This window comes from Pyrus communis, chromosome 13 (assembly GCF_041283825.1).
Source record: "Pyrus communis isolate YQ-2024b chromosome 13, ASM4128382v1, whole genome shotgun sequence".
In the NCBI taxonomy this organism is placed as follows: domain Eukaryota; kingdom Viridiplantae; phylum Streptophyta; class Magnoliopsida; order Rosales; family Rosaceae; genus Pyrus; species Pyrus communis.
This window is the reverse complement of record NC_142577.1, coordinates 25,294,719-25,310,258: the sequence shown is the minus strand read 5'-3', so window position 1 is coordinate 25,310,258 and position 15,540 is coordinate 25,294,719. Positions and strand designations below refer to the sequence as shown.

The following is a 15,540-nucleotide window of genomic DNA, read 5'->3' as shown; positions in this document are numbered from 1 at the left end:
AACAGTATGCTAATTGCCAACTTGCAACTTGCAGAACTTCTCTATCATGATGTTCTTGTTGATAAGAGGGTCCAAATCAATCCTCCTCTTTGATTAATTAAAGGAGAGAGAAAATGAAAATGATCATATAAAGAGTATGTAATATTTAATTTCGGTAGATTTTCCAGCATACAATTCGGTATATTAAATGCTATAAAATAAATGGTACAAGGGGTAGGATACCGAACTATGTCGGTTTCACTGAAAAAGTTTCTTATTTAATTTTGAGCGTTACGGAGTTGGATTGGAGGAGGAGTGACGTGGCAGTAAAGGACCCCACCCCAGCCCACAGTTTTGAGATATCAGCAGAACGACGTTTCTTACAAGTGCAAGCTCCTATCGCTCCACTCCATACCTCCTTTGTCCTTATTCTAACCTCTGTTCCCTTCAACCACCGGCTTTTTATTTTCCCGGAAAAATCAACTGGCCGAGGAAGTGCGAGAAAGTTTCGTTTCGTTTCAATCTCTGTGCCTGTGGGGTTGCTGAGAGTGAGACGACGCAGTGCTGTATGTCAGTGGAATACTACTCCAGTGACTGTTACTACGGCGGATTCGGCGAGCTCGATAACCCTTCCCAATGGCCACAACTCAGGAAAAAGCGACGCCTCGTGACGCTGCATCCGCCGAATCCTCGGCTCTGCTCCGCAAGGCCGGCAAGCCGGTTCGCGATTGGACCGGTTCGGCCACCGATCTGGACTCGGATCCGATCCGCACCAGACCGTCCGTGCCGACCTTGATCCGACCCATGGAGTCCCTTCCTGCTCCTTCTACTAACACAGCTGCCACCAAAGGTACTCAGAAATTTACCGTCCTATTTATATTTTACAGCTTATATTTGCTGATCGTGATTTTGACTTTATAAGACAAGGAAGTGATTATTTTTGGTGTTTGGTTGCTGAGAATATGAAGGAAAATAAAAGAAAATGTTGAGCTGCTTTTGAGTTTCTACGTGTACTGGTTAGTTGGTCTATTGAATTTCGCCTTTCCAGTCTTCTGGGGTCCAAAATCTTACACGCAGGAAAATTTTGTTTCCTCTTTTTTTTTTTTAAATGTTTCCTTTTCTTTTCCCCTTTAAAAAAAAGTTACCTTTAGATTTAACTGCTCTTTGCTTTCTCCAATTGCTGAAGAGGAAAAGGAAAAGCAAGAATTTTTCTTTCAGATTTTGAAAACTGAATGCTACCCATTTGGGCCGGAATAGGATCGGAGATAAGTTTCTTATGATTCTTGTTTATTTGAATAGGCATTCCAGTAATGTTGAGGGCTCAGAGCAGCCACCCTTTGGAGCCTTTATCTGCTGCTGAAATCTCAGTGGCAGTGGCCACTGTCAGGGCAGCTGGAGCAACTCCTGAGGTTAGTTACAATTCGATTATCGATTATGTTTTAGCCGAAAATATGGGTTGGATTCTGTTTACCCAGAATTCAGTTTGGATGATTGATTTGATCATTTAAGGATCATAGGAATTGATTTTATTGTTTTCTGCAGGTGAGAGATAGCATGCGCTTTGTTGAAGTGGCTTTGGTAGAACCAGATAAACGTGTCGTAGCACTGGCAGATGCGTATTTCTTCCCACCCTTCCAGCCGTCATTGCTTCCCAGAACCAAGGGTGGACCTATGATTCCTAGTAAACTTCCTCCGAGGCAAGCGAGACTTGTGGTTTATAATAAAAAGTCAAATGAGACGAGCATCTGGATTGTTGAACTATCGGAGGTGCATGCGGCAACTCGAGGTGGTCACCATAGGGGTAAAGTCATTTCATCCGAAGTTGTTCCAGATGTTCAGCCCCCCATGGTATATAAACCCAGCTACCAGTTGTAGTTTCTAAATTGTTATTTATGTGTTTTCTATTAAATAAAAAAGAGAATTTCATCATTGGTACTGAAAATACAGGATGCTGTTGAATATGCTGAATGTGAAGCTGTTGTGAAGGACTTTCCTCCATTTAGGGAAGCAATGAAGAAGCGGGGTATTGAGGATATGGACCTCGTGATGGTGGATCCCTGGTAAGTTTCTAAATTTAGATTCTCTCAAATAAATACACTGGGAGAAATGATTTCACTCTATGTTATTTCTCTGTATAATGTTGCGGAGTGTGTCTCTTCTTATCAGGTGTACTGGATATCACAGTGGTGCTGATGCTCCTAGCCGCAGGCTTGCTAAACCTCTTATCTTCTGTCGAACTGAGAGTGACTGCCCTCTGGAAAATGGTTATGCTCGTCCAGTTGAAGGAATCCATGTGCTTGTGGATATGCAAAATATGGTGGTTCTTGAGTTTGAAGACCGTAAACTTGTTCCCCTACCTCCTGCTGATCCACTGAGAAATTATACTCCAGGTGAAACACGAGGAGGTGTTGATCGAAGTGATGTGAAACCCCTACAGATAATTCAGCCTGAAGGACCCAGTTTTCGTGTTAATGGGCACTTTGTTGAATGGCAGAAGGTTCTTGATTATTTTATGGAACTGTACCATTGGATTGTCTCACATCAGCATGTATTGATTCTTATTCTCTTTTTATTTTTCTGGTTGGCAGTGGAATTTCCGTGTTGGTTTTACCTCCAAGGAAGGCTTGGTTATCTATTCTGTAGCATATATTGATGGTAGTCGAGGCCGGAGGCCTGTGGCTCATAGGTTAAGTTTTGTTGAGATGGTTGTTCCTTATGGAGATCCAAATGATCCACACTACAGGAAGAATGCATTTGATGCAGGGGAAGATGGGCTGGGTAAAAATGCACATTCTCTTAAAAAGGTCGGGATACCTTCTTGTACCCTTTTCCACTTCATATCTCTTTGTTTTTTGTATTAAGGACACTTTGTGATGTGGTTTTGTTGTTGCAGGGTTGTGATTGTTTAGGCTATATCAAGTACTTTGATGCGAACTTTACAAATTTCACCGGGGGTGTTGAAACAATTGAAAATTGTGTTTGCTTGCATGAGGAGGATCATGGAATCTTATGGAAGCATCAGGATTGGAGGACAGGTTTAGCAGAAGTTAGACGATCTAGAAGGTTGACAGTGTCTTTTATTTGCACTGTCGCCAACTATGAGTACGGATTTTACTGGCATTTTTATCAGGCAAGCTGTCATCAGCCTTAATTTCACTGGGGGTTTAATTTTCTTGTTTTTCCTTGATAACAATCAGCTGCTCCATCATGTTACTTATTAGTTAAAAATGGCCAGTACTGTAATGGGGCTGGGCTACCATCTTGTTGGCATCATTTGAATTCACTTACCATAATTAATATCTGTGTGCTTCTTATCCATTTGACCTACCTGCTCCCTTTCTTTTGGGTATGATTTTGTTGTTTGAGGTGAGCAATTAAAGTGACGGTGACACTTATCAACTTTCGCTTTTTGTAGGATGGGCATATTGAAGCTGAGGTGAAACTTACTGGAATACTAAGCTTAGGTGCACTGCAACCAGGAGAAACCCGAAAGTATGGTACAACTATTGCACCTGGACTATATGCACCTGTGCATCAGCACTTCTTTGTAGCTCGTATGGACATGGCAGTTGATAGTAAGCCTGGTGAAACTTTCAATCAGGTCATACCAGTGTTCTTGGGATCCTTTCTTTGATATACTACAGTAGTTCGTTATATAGGTTTTAAAAACAAAAGTGACATCCAAGTTCATTTTCACAAGTCAAGTCTTTATATCGTTAACCATTTCAAGTCATTTGAAGAACCAAGTAGCCTTGTCTTGCTGTGATTCGATGTCCAGTGTTTGTTCTCTTAAGACTTCTACGATTATGATTCATTATTCATGTCCTGTATTGGTTTGTTGTTCAAGTGTTTCATGGGTCAATTGATTTATTGACTCAATAAAGCTGAGCTTCCGTTGGGTATTGATGTTGCCTTATCTAAGAAAATGTCAGCCTTGCCCTCTCATCAAATGAATTGTGGGAAAAATCTACTCATGCATATGAAATCTGAAAGTTAGCCCAAACCCCAGTAATTAGGAGCCAGTATGAACCCATATGAAGTTCTTGGGATAAACTTTTATGATGTTGGTGCTATATGTGAGATTCTGAAGCTTGGTTTTCTGTTATCCCGTGGTTATTAGGTTCCTAGATTTTCTGAAATTGATGCCAATGCTTTATGAAATGATGGGAAAATTAGTTTCGTATCATTCATAATTTAAAATTTCAAGAGTAGAATTCTAATTCACATTGCTTACATTATTATTGCCTCTGGGTCAACTCTTTCCTCTCTCTCTTTGAATATATTGATAACCAGCCCTATTTATTTCTCTTTGTTTGCTGTTTTCCCACAGGTGGTTGAAGTAAATGTCAAAGTTGAAGAGCCAGGAAAGAATAATGTTCATAACAATGCATTTTATGCCGAGGAGAAATTGCTGAAATCAGAACTGCAAGCAATGCGCGATTGTAATCCTCTATCTGCTCGCCATTGGATTGTAAGACAACATTCCTTGATTGCTTCAGAAATGAGTCAATTATTTTCTTTACAACTGAAGTATGTTATTGCTTAAATGCCACATGCTATTTTGTTATTTTAGGTCAGAAACACCAGAAACGTCAACCGCACTGGGCAGCTGACAGGTTACAAGCTAGTACCTGGCTCAAATTGTTTACCATTAGCTGGTTCTGAGGCAAAATTTCTGAGAAGAGCTGCTTTTTTAAAGCATAATCTTTGGGTCACATCTTATGCACGTGATGAAATGTATCCTGGAGGAGAATTTCCTAATCAAAACCCACGTATTGGGGAGGGATTGGCCACTTGGGTTCAGAAAAATCGGTCGCTGGAAGAAGCTGACATTGTTCTTTGGTGAGTGGGCTTGCATTATCTAATACACTAAGTTGTTACGGTGCGTGTGTGCAGTTGTGCACGTAGTCACATTAAAAATTGGACGTATCCTAAACTCTGACCATTACTAGGCTGGGAACAGTAATCGTAATTTTTAGGGTACGATGTTAGAACTAGGAGGGTATAAATGGTCTCCGAAAACTAACTGTAAGTGAATACCGAATAAAGAGGTTCACGATCTGATCAATGTCCGATTGTTACAGGTATGTATTTGGAGTGACACACATTCCTCGACTGGAAGACTGGCCGGTTATGCCTGTGGAACGTATTGGTTTTACGCTCATGGTACGCAACATATTGTTCAACTTCTTCGTAACTGTTCACTTGTCCATAAAATTAGTTGCATTATACCTCTTTCCTAGGACAGTTATATTCAACGTGTGATGCTTTCGACACGTGTAAAATTTGAAATCAGTACTTCATGGGATCAAATGCATATAGATTTAACACGAATTTGCACCTCTGATACTTGTGAGCTGCTAGCTCCCAAGTAAGTGCACACATAGATTTGATAAAAAGATTCATGATTCTGGTTCACCTTATTATTTGTAACGCAGCCGCACGGGTTCTTTAATTGCTCACCGGCGGTGGACGTCCCTCCGAGCACGTGCGAGTTGGACCTCAAGGACAACGGGATGGCTGCAAAACCTATTCAGAACGGGTTACTCGCCAAGCTCTGAAAGGATGACGTACCTACCTACGAATCACAGGGAGAGATTGTACGTATCCATCTCCATATACTAATTGAAAATAATGCGGCGTGCTTATGAGAACCTAATTATTTTTAAGGTAGACGATGAACTGCTAATCATGTTATAATAAAAACATCTGGTGCTCAAACGTCTGTGTCGAGCCCTTTGAATACATAGTGACAATGTGATGCTCCGAATGGGGCTGACTATTTTTCTTTTTTTTTTTTTAAATTTATATACTGTAATATCTGAAATAAATGGATATCATTTTAAACATGTTTTTAATATTTGTTATTGTATAATTCTTCCGCCCACTGGCTGTCTCAATCCTGGGTTCATTTTTTAATTAATATTATATATTTTATTAGGTTAAATTATAGGAATTGGATCTTCTCCTTAGCAGGAGATCAGGATCCTCCTGACCGGCTAACACGGTCCGTTGGATTTTGATCTAACGGCTACAAGCAGGGATCACTTTAAAAGTTATAATAATTGTAGCTGTTGGATCAAAATCCAACGGTCCATGTTAGTGCGTCAGGAGGATCCTGATTTCCTACTCAGGAGAGGATCCAATTCCTAAATTATAAACGTCAACTTTTGAAAACAAAGACAGTAATCACAGCAAGTAAACTCAGTTTTGTTCACAGAAGCTGATGGTGTTGTGCATGGGAATAGGATGGGCTTTGCTCACTTTGCCTTTCTTGTGTTTTGTTAGGGGTTTAATTAATAGAAAACTAGATTTTAATTCTTAAATAAGATCAAATTTAGATTAATGTATGTACAAGTTTTTTTTTCTTTTTTTCTAAACATTATTATTTACACTAACGGGGAGAGAGATGAGCTTAGCCTCACAATGGTCTAGCAATAATGTGATTCAAATTCTCCTTTGGCGATAATTGAATTTAAGATTTCTTACTTATAAGTGAAAAGTAATACCACTAGACCGTAGTATTAAATGACAATGTACGTACAAGATTTAAAATTGAATTTAGTCTCTTGGTTCTATTTAAATGCGAGCATTTATATTTCATGACATTTTATTTCTTCTTTATTTTTGGTAATTTCATGATTTTTCTTTTAATTTTTATTTTTTTCAAATTTACACTAATTCATTATAATATTTTTTGGTACATTAATATAGTTCGTTATAGATCGAAGTTTTTAATAAAAAAACAATTGTATTCTGAAAATGGTGATTTTAAAGGAGGTGGATTGTTTGCCCTCCCATTTCCATACTCTCTCCATGTCCTTCTATGATGTGTGGTCACGGTTAATTCACGTCAACATTTTATATTAATTTTTTATAGAAATAATAAAACAAAATGTAATAGGAATATAAAATGTTGACGTAGTTTAACCGTGATCATACAAACAGAAGGGTATGGGGAGAGTATGAAAATGGGAGGGCACACAATCCTTCTCCGGTTTTAAATGGGGGAGAAAATTGAGAAATGGAAATTTCCAATCAAAACAGTTGGTCCTTTTGGCAACGACCATATTTTCCTTGTGCACCAAGAAACAGAGTATTTCTTTTTTTCGGAAATATCCCCTCATCCACGCTCCAATTCCGCGTTTACTAAAAACTCCCACTCCAACTGGACCCCACGCCCGCCCTTAAAAACGTCGAAAATAAAAAACATACAAGGAGGTTAGAAAGTTAGTCTGAACACAAAGTACCTTAAAAACGGTTACAGAGAAGACTAATTGGCTCGTCTCCCCACTAATTTCCGATAAATTATAGTATAGTAATGTAGTACCACGTCAGCCGTCGTACTTTCATTCAAATTTATTCATGTGTCATTATTTGTAAAGAATATTAACGAAAAACTCACACTGTTTATTCAGAACATGAATCCGTCCGTCCTTTTAACATTAAATTTATTCAAATTTATTCGTGTGTCGTTAAATGAGATTAGATTCATCCCTGTCATTCAATCTCTCCCTCCTCAATTTCTCATGGCAAGCTTTTGCCCGTGATCCTCCAAAGCAAGAATCCGTCCGTCCCCTTAACACCACCAATCTAACAGTCAATTTCGTGACAAAAAGTTTGGAGCTTTCGTGACTCAGAAAGCATTACAATTCTCAAGATTTCAGATTTCATCTAAAATGGACTAGGAGGAAATACCTCTTGTTGGGGCACTCTTTTTCCTGTGACTGAGGCTGAGGAAGCGGCGGCAGCCGGAACATTGACGGCGGAGAATTCGAAATCACCGAAAGGAGTGTCATTGGGCCGAAGGAAATCGGTGGGTTGGGTTTCGTCGATGTAATCAAGATACTCTATCCATTCCCCCATTAGAGATTACAAGAGAGACTGAGTCCTCTGCTATTAATATGATTCTCTGGACTTTTGATGTAAATTTAAATTTGGTTATTTTTGAAAAAAAAAAAGAAGCAATCATACAAAAAAAAAACAACTTTCTATATCATAAACAAAATTTAAATTATTGTTGTTTATTTTGCTTTATGAATAACTAGTCTCTTATCACACCGATACGTTTCTGACAATAGATTTTTTTTTTTTTTTTTTTAATTTTGCTTATGTTAGATATATTGTTTTTTTTTTATGGAAATACATTTTGAAAAACAATGAACGTAATCACTCACATTTTCACTACATGCGTATTATGAAAACAAAGGTGGTTTCTGGTGGGTTTATTTTAATTAAATTTCATTTCATTTGGGATAAGTGGTTTCTGGAATTGAAAAAGGTTTTCTTCGGTTTTCACAATTTTTAAATTTTAATTATTTAAAAAAAGTAAAACCAGTTCATTTCCGACCGTACAAAATAGGAGCACATGTCAGATTTTAGTGGGAGTACCATAAGTGACGTGATATTACTGTACCACACTATAATTTGTCCTAATTTCCAATCCACGTGCCCTTTCCGGGAGTGACTTAATTTTTAAAATAATCATACCAAAAAAAAAAAAAGTTTATCTCAATTTACTACTCTTAATTTTCGTGATTTTCAACATTTAATACATGAAGTGTTTTTCATCCCAGTGTTATAGCTAAAGTGTTAATTTTAAGACAATCTCATACATCCGTTAGTTTAGCGGTTAAGTCTTCCGTTAACTGATGACGTGGCGTCTACATGGACAATGATTGGGCGCTATGTGTCAATAAGGTCCTACGTGGATATTAAAAATTAAACATTAAAAAATTGGAAAAAAAAAATTTGGGCGCCTTTTTTTTTTTGGTTGTAGGTGCAGAGGAGATAAGGGATGGAGGGTCGGGGGTTTGAGGAAGAAGGCACCTTTTTTTTTTGTTGTAATTTTGTAATGTTTAATTTTTAAGTTTTTTAATTTTTAATATTCATGTGGAACTCTTATTGACGGAAAAAACTTGTGTGGAGTTTGGCTTGTCACTAAACTTCGCTGAGTGACACTACAACCCACTCAAAACTCGCCACGTGGTAAGTCTTAAATATAATCTTATTCTTTTATATTTAGAATTTTCATAATTATTTTGTCTACTAAATAATATATATTAACCTAATGTTTCCTTCTTCTTTCCCCTTTTTTTTTTTTCTTTCCAAATTCCCCTCCACTTTGTTTTGCCGTAGGTCTTCAGTACTCTCTCCCACTTCTGTCTCCCAGTTTTGTTTCTTACTTTCCTTAAAATAAAAATTCAACACCCACTCCAATTTTATCATGAAAAGTAACCAATAATCTGTAAGTTTCTTTTCGTTCTTTATAAACAGTTGCTTTGATCATGTGAACTTGACATGAATAACAAAACAAAGTGGAGGGAAAGCAAGCAAAGAAATTTTATGAAGAAAAAAAGTGCAGAATTCCATAAAAAGCAAGAACCACACCTGGGAGAGATCGAGAGAGAAAGAAGTGGGAAGAGAACGACAAAACAAAGTGGTGGGAAATTTGGGAAGAGAAAAAAGGGAGAAAGAAGGGCAAAAAAAGAAAAAGGAAACATTAATTTTGTACAAAAATAATGATGAGAATTTTAAATATAAAAGAATAATAGAAGATTATATTTAAGACTTGTCACGTGGCGAGTTTTGAGTGAATTGTAGTGCCACTTAGCGAAGTCCAGTGGCAAGCCAAGCTCTACATAAGTTTTTCTCCTTATTGACACGTGGTGTCCAGTCATTATTCATGTGGGCATCATATCATCAGTTAACGGAAAACTTAACAACCAAACTAACGGATGTATGAGATTGTCCCAAAATTAGTACTTTAGATATGACCTTGGGACGAAAAAAAATTTATGTACTAAATGTTAAAAACCATGAAACTTGAGGGTAGTAAACTGAAATTAACCCCACCCCCTCAAAAAAAAAAAAAAAAAAAAGAACAACAATTTAAATTTTGTTATGATATAGAAAGTTTTTTATTTTGTTTTATGAATAACTAGCTTCTTATCACACCGCTACGCTTGTGACAATCTATTCTTTTTTATTGTTTTACTTTTTTTTAAAATTTTGCTTTTGTTAGATATATTGTTTTTTAATGGAAATACATTTTGAAAAACAATGAACGTAATCACTCACACTTCCACTACATGCGTATTATGAAAACAAAGGTGGTTTCTGGTGGATTTATGTTATTTAATTTAATTTCATTTGGGAAAGGTGGTTTCTGGAGTTGAGAAAGGTTTTCTTCGGTTTTCACAATTTTTAATTATTTAAATTAAAAAAGTAAAGCCAGTTTATTTCCAACCGTACAAAATAGGAACACATGTCAGATTTGAAGTGGGAGTACCATAAGTGACGTGGTGTTACTGTACCACACTATAATTTCCAATCCACGCGCCCTTCCCGGGAGTGAATTTAATTTTTAGATTCCCCACCAGCAAGAACAAAAGCGGAATTTCAACAGTACACAGCAGTCACCTGACACCCACGCAAACATATCGACGAGTATTAAACTGACAAAATACCCTTCCCTTGTTCTTCCCCCGCATTTTTAACTCGGCCGCTGACTCGCCATCGACTCCATTGACTCGCCCTCTGCTAAACAAAACACACAGTAGAAATTCCTGTGAGCGATGGCTTCGGAGGAGAGGCGAATAGAGGACGAACTGTCGTACCCGATTCTGCTGGCGGAGCGGGTCCGGACCGCTGTCGACGAGTCGGAGTCGTTCAAGCTGGAGTGCTCCGAGGTGGGGAAGCAGGTGGATCGTCTCTCGCAGAAGCTCCGAACCGTGGTCCGGTTGGCCACGGCGGCCCCGGTTCTGTACGAGCGCCCGATTCGGCGCATCGTCGCCGAGGTGTCGAAGAATCTGGAGCGGGCCCTGACCCTGGTCCGTAAGTGCAAGCGCCAGAGCTTCCTACGACGTGTCGTAACCATCACGAGCGCCACAGACTTCCGCAAGCTCTTCAACTTCCTCGAGTCCTCCGTCGGCGACATGAAGTGGCTGCTCAGCTTATTCGACCCGGACACCGCTGGCAATAACGGAATTGAACTCTCCCTCGCCCCGATTGCCAGCAACGACCCGATTCTCTCGTGGGTCTGGTCATTCATCGCCAGCGTCCAAATGGGTCAGCTGCCGTATCGTATCGAGGCCGCCAATGAGCTCGCCTCGCTGGCGCAGGACAACGACCGGAACAAGAAGATTATTGTCGACGAAGGCGGAGTCTCGCCGCTACTGAAATTGTTGAAAGAGGGCTCGTCGCCGGATGCCCAAATTGCGGCGGCGACGGCGCTCTATAATCTGGCGGGCGATCAGGAGAAGGTGAGGACTATTGTGAATGAGGTTGGGGTGCCGATTATTGTGCAGGTTCTGGGCGACTCGCCGATGAGGGTTCAGAGCCGTGTGGCGACCCTGGTGGCGCGGATGGCGGAGCATGACAGCATTGCCCAGGAGGATTTCGCCAGGGAGAATGTGATCAGGCCGCTGGTGACGCTACTGTCGTTCGAGACGTTTGGGGAGGATCAGAATAATGATCAATTGGGTAAGCAAAGCATTCATTCTCTGATTCAGATTAATAGGGAAATGGAGAAGAGCACATCAGCAAAACCGCAATCGAGAGGCAGTAGCAGTGACAGTCTATATAGACCTTATTCGAATACGTATTCAAGTTCTTCGTATTCTTATTATTCGGAGGGTAGTAGCCGAGGCGGGCATTACAGGAAGGAGAGGGAGAATGAGAAACCTCATGTAAAGCTTCAGCTGAAAATTAGTTGCGGCGCGGCGTTGTGGATGCTTGCCAGGGGCAGTGTTTTGAATAGTAGGAGGATAACGGAGACCAAAGGTTTGCTTTGTTTGGCTAAGTTGGTGGAGAAGGAACAGGGTGAGTTGCAATTCAACTGTTTGATGACTATAATGGAGATTACGGCTGCGGCTGAATCCAATGCTGACCTTAGACAAGCCGCCTTTAAGACCAATTCTCCGGCTGCCAAGGCGGTTGTGGATCAGCTCTTGAGACTGATCAAAGAGGTGGACAGCCCGATATTGCAAATTCCTGCTGTAAAATCGATTGGCTCGCTTGCCAGGGCATTCCCTGCTAGAGAGACGCGGGTCATTGGTCCGCTAGTGACTCAACTTGGCCACAAAGATCTTGACAGGGGAACTGAAGCAGCAATTGCACTGGGGAAGTTTGCTTGTCCGGATAATTTTCTCTGTATGGAGCATTCGAAGAAGATAATCGAGTCCAACGCTATCCCGCCTCTGATGAAACTGCTAAGAGGAAACGAACACTCGCAGCGGCACGGATTGATTCTTCTTTGCTACCTTGCATTGCACTCTGGGAATACCTACTCTTTGAAACCGACTAGGGTGTTGACAGTCCTTGAAGGGGCTGACCGCAGTGCACTCCCCCATCATCCCGAGTTGAGAGAGTTGGTGTCCAAGGCGATATATCACCTCAATCTGTACCACACCGGAGTTCATTCGCAAGGGATGACATTTGACATCTGTGCCGTGAATACAAATTCTCCAATGTAGAAGATCGAAACGTTTTTTAATGGAAGGAAACAGGGATCGTCGAAGGAAAGTTGATTAATAAGATAGAAGTGCAGACAGTTGCATTTCGCTTTAATCTTTTGAGTTTCGACCTGCATGGGTGATTTGGTCGCGCCCGACTCCATGTTGACCACGGTAGGAGTAAGCATGACAGTTGCCCTGAGCATGAGAGTTGTCCGAGCCAAATAATCATGCCAAAGTCTCTCGTGAACAGTTAAATTGTTTGGTGAGTAGGATTCCAAAATTAGTGAATCAGCAGAGGTCGGACCAACTCCAGTTGTAGAGGCTCTCTTGTGCACTCATTATCGGTCTCATGGCCTCTCGTCCCTGTAACAAACTAGCATCATAATCAAAGAACTATACATTGTTCATAATTGTTCATGAAAACTAAAATCAACTTGCACGGGAAAGTTCGAAACTGAGAACAGTAACACCTGGATGCTATCTGTCCACCATGGCGAGCAATTATACAAGTTTTCTCATACAAACAAACATCTCAACTAGCTGAGTTTCCAAAACATGCCTTGGTCACAGTAAAGACATCGAATAATGGTTTACTTGTTTGATACGGGTTAGCAGTGGACTAAATATACCTGAGGGCAAATTCACCTGTTGCTTGCTCCCCCGCTCCTTCTGCAAGACGAATCCTGATCAACCTCAACATGTCCGGGAACCATGAGATTGATATTGTAAATTCACTTCATACAACATGGTTGGACATCAACAATCCCTTTACAGATACAAGCAAATGCTAAAGTAGAACTGGTATTTCAGCTACAGTATTACTTGTACATCAATCAGGCCACACTTATAGAAGAGTGCATGCATGAACCATTGTTGATAACAAAACTGTCCATATCCAATACAAGAAAGAAACTACCATCACTCATCAGAAGAGGATGACTGCGCAACCTCGAATGGTCACAGGAACCAAAGGGGTATTTACAAACCGTCAAGAAGATGAGGACGAAGCACGCCAATTGTCGACAATACACATTACATGATCACGCGAAGTTGCTGAAAGCTGTTGAAGAATTACATTCTTGACATGAGCCGCGGCACTTTCCCCAGCTCGGGTAGCAAGTTCCAAGTACACTACAGCCTTCATCTTTTCTTGTTTCTGCAGATATTACCATCAAAGCTTCAATCAGTCATAAGACTCCCACATACCATAACAAATTAAATAGTTACACGGAATACTTGGAGCTAATGGAAGACTTTGGAGCAAAACTGAACGCAATAGCGTTCTATGATTCATACAGCCGACCCCACTTACTGGGATAAGGCTTTGTTGTTGTATGACGAAAAAGATGAAAGCAGCTAGGCTGTTTGGCCATACAATCAAATCAATGGATCCCGCTAAAACAATAATTTTATGAATGCAACACATGAAACTTACAGAAAAAAGAGCGACCCCATACTCATATTGAGCTTTACTGTGACCGCAATCAGCTGCCTGCTTCATCCACTTTCTCGCTTGGCTATAACTGCGAACCAATCCTTCCCCAAATTTGTAACACAGAGATACATTATACATGGCACGCAAATAACCACCTTCTGCAGCTTTCAAATACCATCTAGCCTGTACGAACAAAAGAAAGCTTATCAAATGACAGTTCTGATTCTGAATAAGGAAGTACATCGGGCAGACAGCGAAGCACACAGTGCCTAATGCTATCATCATACAAAAATGGCTGCAACTTAATAGCTAGAAATTAAATTGGAACTGCATTTAGTTAGGATATGATGGCATACCGCCTCTTTTATGTTACGATTCACCCCACGGCCTTGATGCAGACAAAGTGCCAGTTGGTACTGAGCTCGGGTATGGCCGTCGTAAGACGCACAATATAACCATTTTACAGCTTCCTTTGGATTTGGAGGTTCAGCTGCATTTTTCATAAGCACAATTAATGCAGCACTGATTGAAAGCAGTACAATTGCACCCAGATAGACCGTACGAGTAAATTCCAATCCCACAAAAAATTAAATTCTATCACAAATTTTCATAATTTCAATACTAAAAAAGTAGATAATTAGTAAAATTAATACCTTGCAAATACGAAATCCCCAAATTGCACTGCCCAGCAGGGTCGCCCAATTCCGCAGCTTTCTGATACAAAGCGACGGCCTTCTCCTTGAGGCCCCTCTCCCAGTATATGAGCCCGGCGTCCACCATAGCCATGGGGGAACCACAAGCCGCACCCATCAGAAACGCGTCGAGCGCCTTGTCCGTATTCCGGCTGACTCCTCCGCGGCCGTGCTTGAACCGCTTCCCCCACCGCATGTACATCATCGCCTGCCTCAGCTGCTGCAGCGCCTCGCACCACGTCTTGCACGCTAACGACGCCGCGCTCAGGCTCGGGTGGCTGAGCGTCAGCCCGATTTTCGTCACCAGTTCTACCGGCAGCGTCGAGTAATCCCGACGGTCCGTTGATGATAATCTACTAGCGGCGGTTCGATTGCCGTGCTTTGTCCGGTGAAGATCGCTGTAACTTCCGCCCTTGGCGCTCCATAGCGGGAGCGCCTTGAAGCGGGAACCGTCCGATCGACCAGGCCACGTCGTCTGCTTCATCTCCGTTTACCAGAGGATTTGCAGACTCACAGTCACACTCTCGCGGACCGACTGACAGTTTTGTTCATATGATTAAATATGGGCCAATCCGCAGTGCACCCTGATGATTGGTGGGTTGATGACTATTTGGGTTTGGGTTTTTGCTCATACAGGCCCGTTGTCCCACTTAGTCCCCAGCCCAATCCTTCTTTTTTAAATTAGGTTTTTTTTTTTTTTTTTGTATCATTGGAGCCTTTGGAGGAAGGGAAACTGAACTTGGAAATTCTTCTATAATTGTGAACATCATTGGCCCAAAAATTTCTTTGATTGAACAAGTCAAAAGAAGAATAACAATTTGGGTTTTTTTACCCATCCCATTATGGTTCTCTCCACTAATTCGAGAGTTTAACGACACACTTAATGTGTTCGTTCGAAATGAGAATTACCAATGCACAATCTTCCCGTTTGAATAAGCTTTAAACTTCTCACTTACACCATTCACTTTTTTTAGAC

General features: G+C 40.7%; 3 protein-coding genes across 3 annotated transcripts; 2 read left to right on the top strand and 1 right to left on the bottom strand.

Moving 5' to 3' along the window:
- The first annotated feature begins 211 nt into the window (after nucleotides 1–211).
- LOC137736901 (spermidine copper dependent amine oxidase 1) lies at nucleotides 212–5,879 on the top strand. The gene is made up of 12 exons (XM_068476216.2): nucleotides 212–829; nucleotides 1,279–1,388; nucleotides 1,522–1,827; nucleotides 1,927–2,039; nucleotides 2,146–2,476; nucleotides 2,568–2,783; nucleotides 2,873–3,109; nucleotides 3,395–3,580; nucleotides 4,310–4,450; nucleotides 4,553–4,821; nucleotides 5,064–5,145; nucleotides 5,418–5,879. The coding sequence occupies exons 1-12, from the start codon at nucleotides 616–618 to the stop codon at nucleotides 5,538–5,540; spliced, it is 2,328 nt and encodes a 775-aa protein (XP_068332317.2). The 5' UTR covers nucleotides 212–615; the 3' UTR covers nucleotides 5,541–5,879.
- Nucleotides 5,880–10,188: 4,309 nt separating this feature from the next.
- On the top strand, nucleotides 10,189–13,593 carry LOC137736980 (uncharacterized). The gene has a single exon (XM_068476311.2). It carries the CDS (start codon nucleotides 10,557–10,559, stop codon nucleotides 12,453–12,455), a length of 1,899 nt encoding a protein of 632 aa, XP_068332412.2. The 5' UTR covers nucleotides 10,189–10,556; the 3' UTR covers nucleotides 12,456–13,593.
- On the bottom strand, nucleotides 13,155–15,112 carry LOC137736981 (F-box family protein). Its single transcript, XM_068476312.2, has 4 exons — nucleotides 14,526–15,112; nucleotides 14,229–14,362; nucleotides 13,873–14,055; nucleotides 13,155–13,593 (listed from the first exon to the last, which is right to left on the bottom strand). Exons 1-4 carry the CDS (start codon nucleotides 15,046–15,048, stop codon nucleotides 13,426–13,428), a joined length of 1,008 nt encoding a protein of 335 aa, XP_068332413.2. The 5' UTR covers nucleotides 15,049–15,112; the 3' UTR covers nucleotides 13,155–13,425.
- Between the last annotated feature and the right edge of the window lie 428 nt (nucleotides 15,113–15,540).

Coding starts and splice junctions, on each gene's coding strand:
- LOC137736901 (XM_068476216.2), top strand. CDS start 616: ATGGCCACAACTCAGGAAAAAGCGACGCCTCGTGACGCTGCATCCGCC. Junction 830..1,278: donor TAACACAGCTGCCACCAAAG/GTACTCAGAAAT, acceptor TTATTTGAATAG/GCATTCCAGTAATGTTGAGG. Junction 3,110..3,394: donor TTTACTGGCATTTTTATCAG/GCAAGCTGTCAT, acceptor CGCTTTTTGTAG/GATGGGCATATTGAAGCTGA.
- LOC137736980 (XM_068476311.2), top strand. CDS start 10,557: ATGGCTTCGGAGGAGAGGCGAATAGAGGACGAACTGTCGTACCCGATT.
- LOC137736981 (XM_068476312.2), bottom strand. CDS start 15,048: ATGAAGCAGACGACGTGGCCTGGTCGATCGGACGGTTCCCGCTTCAAG. Junction 14,056..14,228: donor ATCGTAACATAAAAGAGGCG/GTATGCCATCAT, acceptor TTGTTCGTACAG/GCTAGATGGTATTTGAAAGC. Junction 13,594..13,872: donor ATGGGGTCGCTCTTTTTTCT/GTAAGTTTCATG, acceptor TAATATCTGCAG/AAACAAGAAAAGATGAAGGC.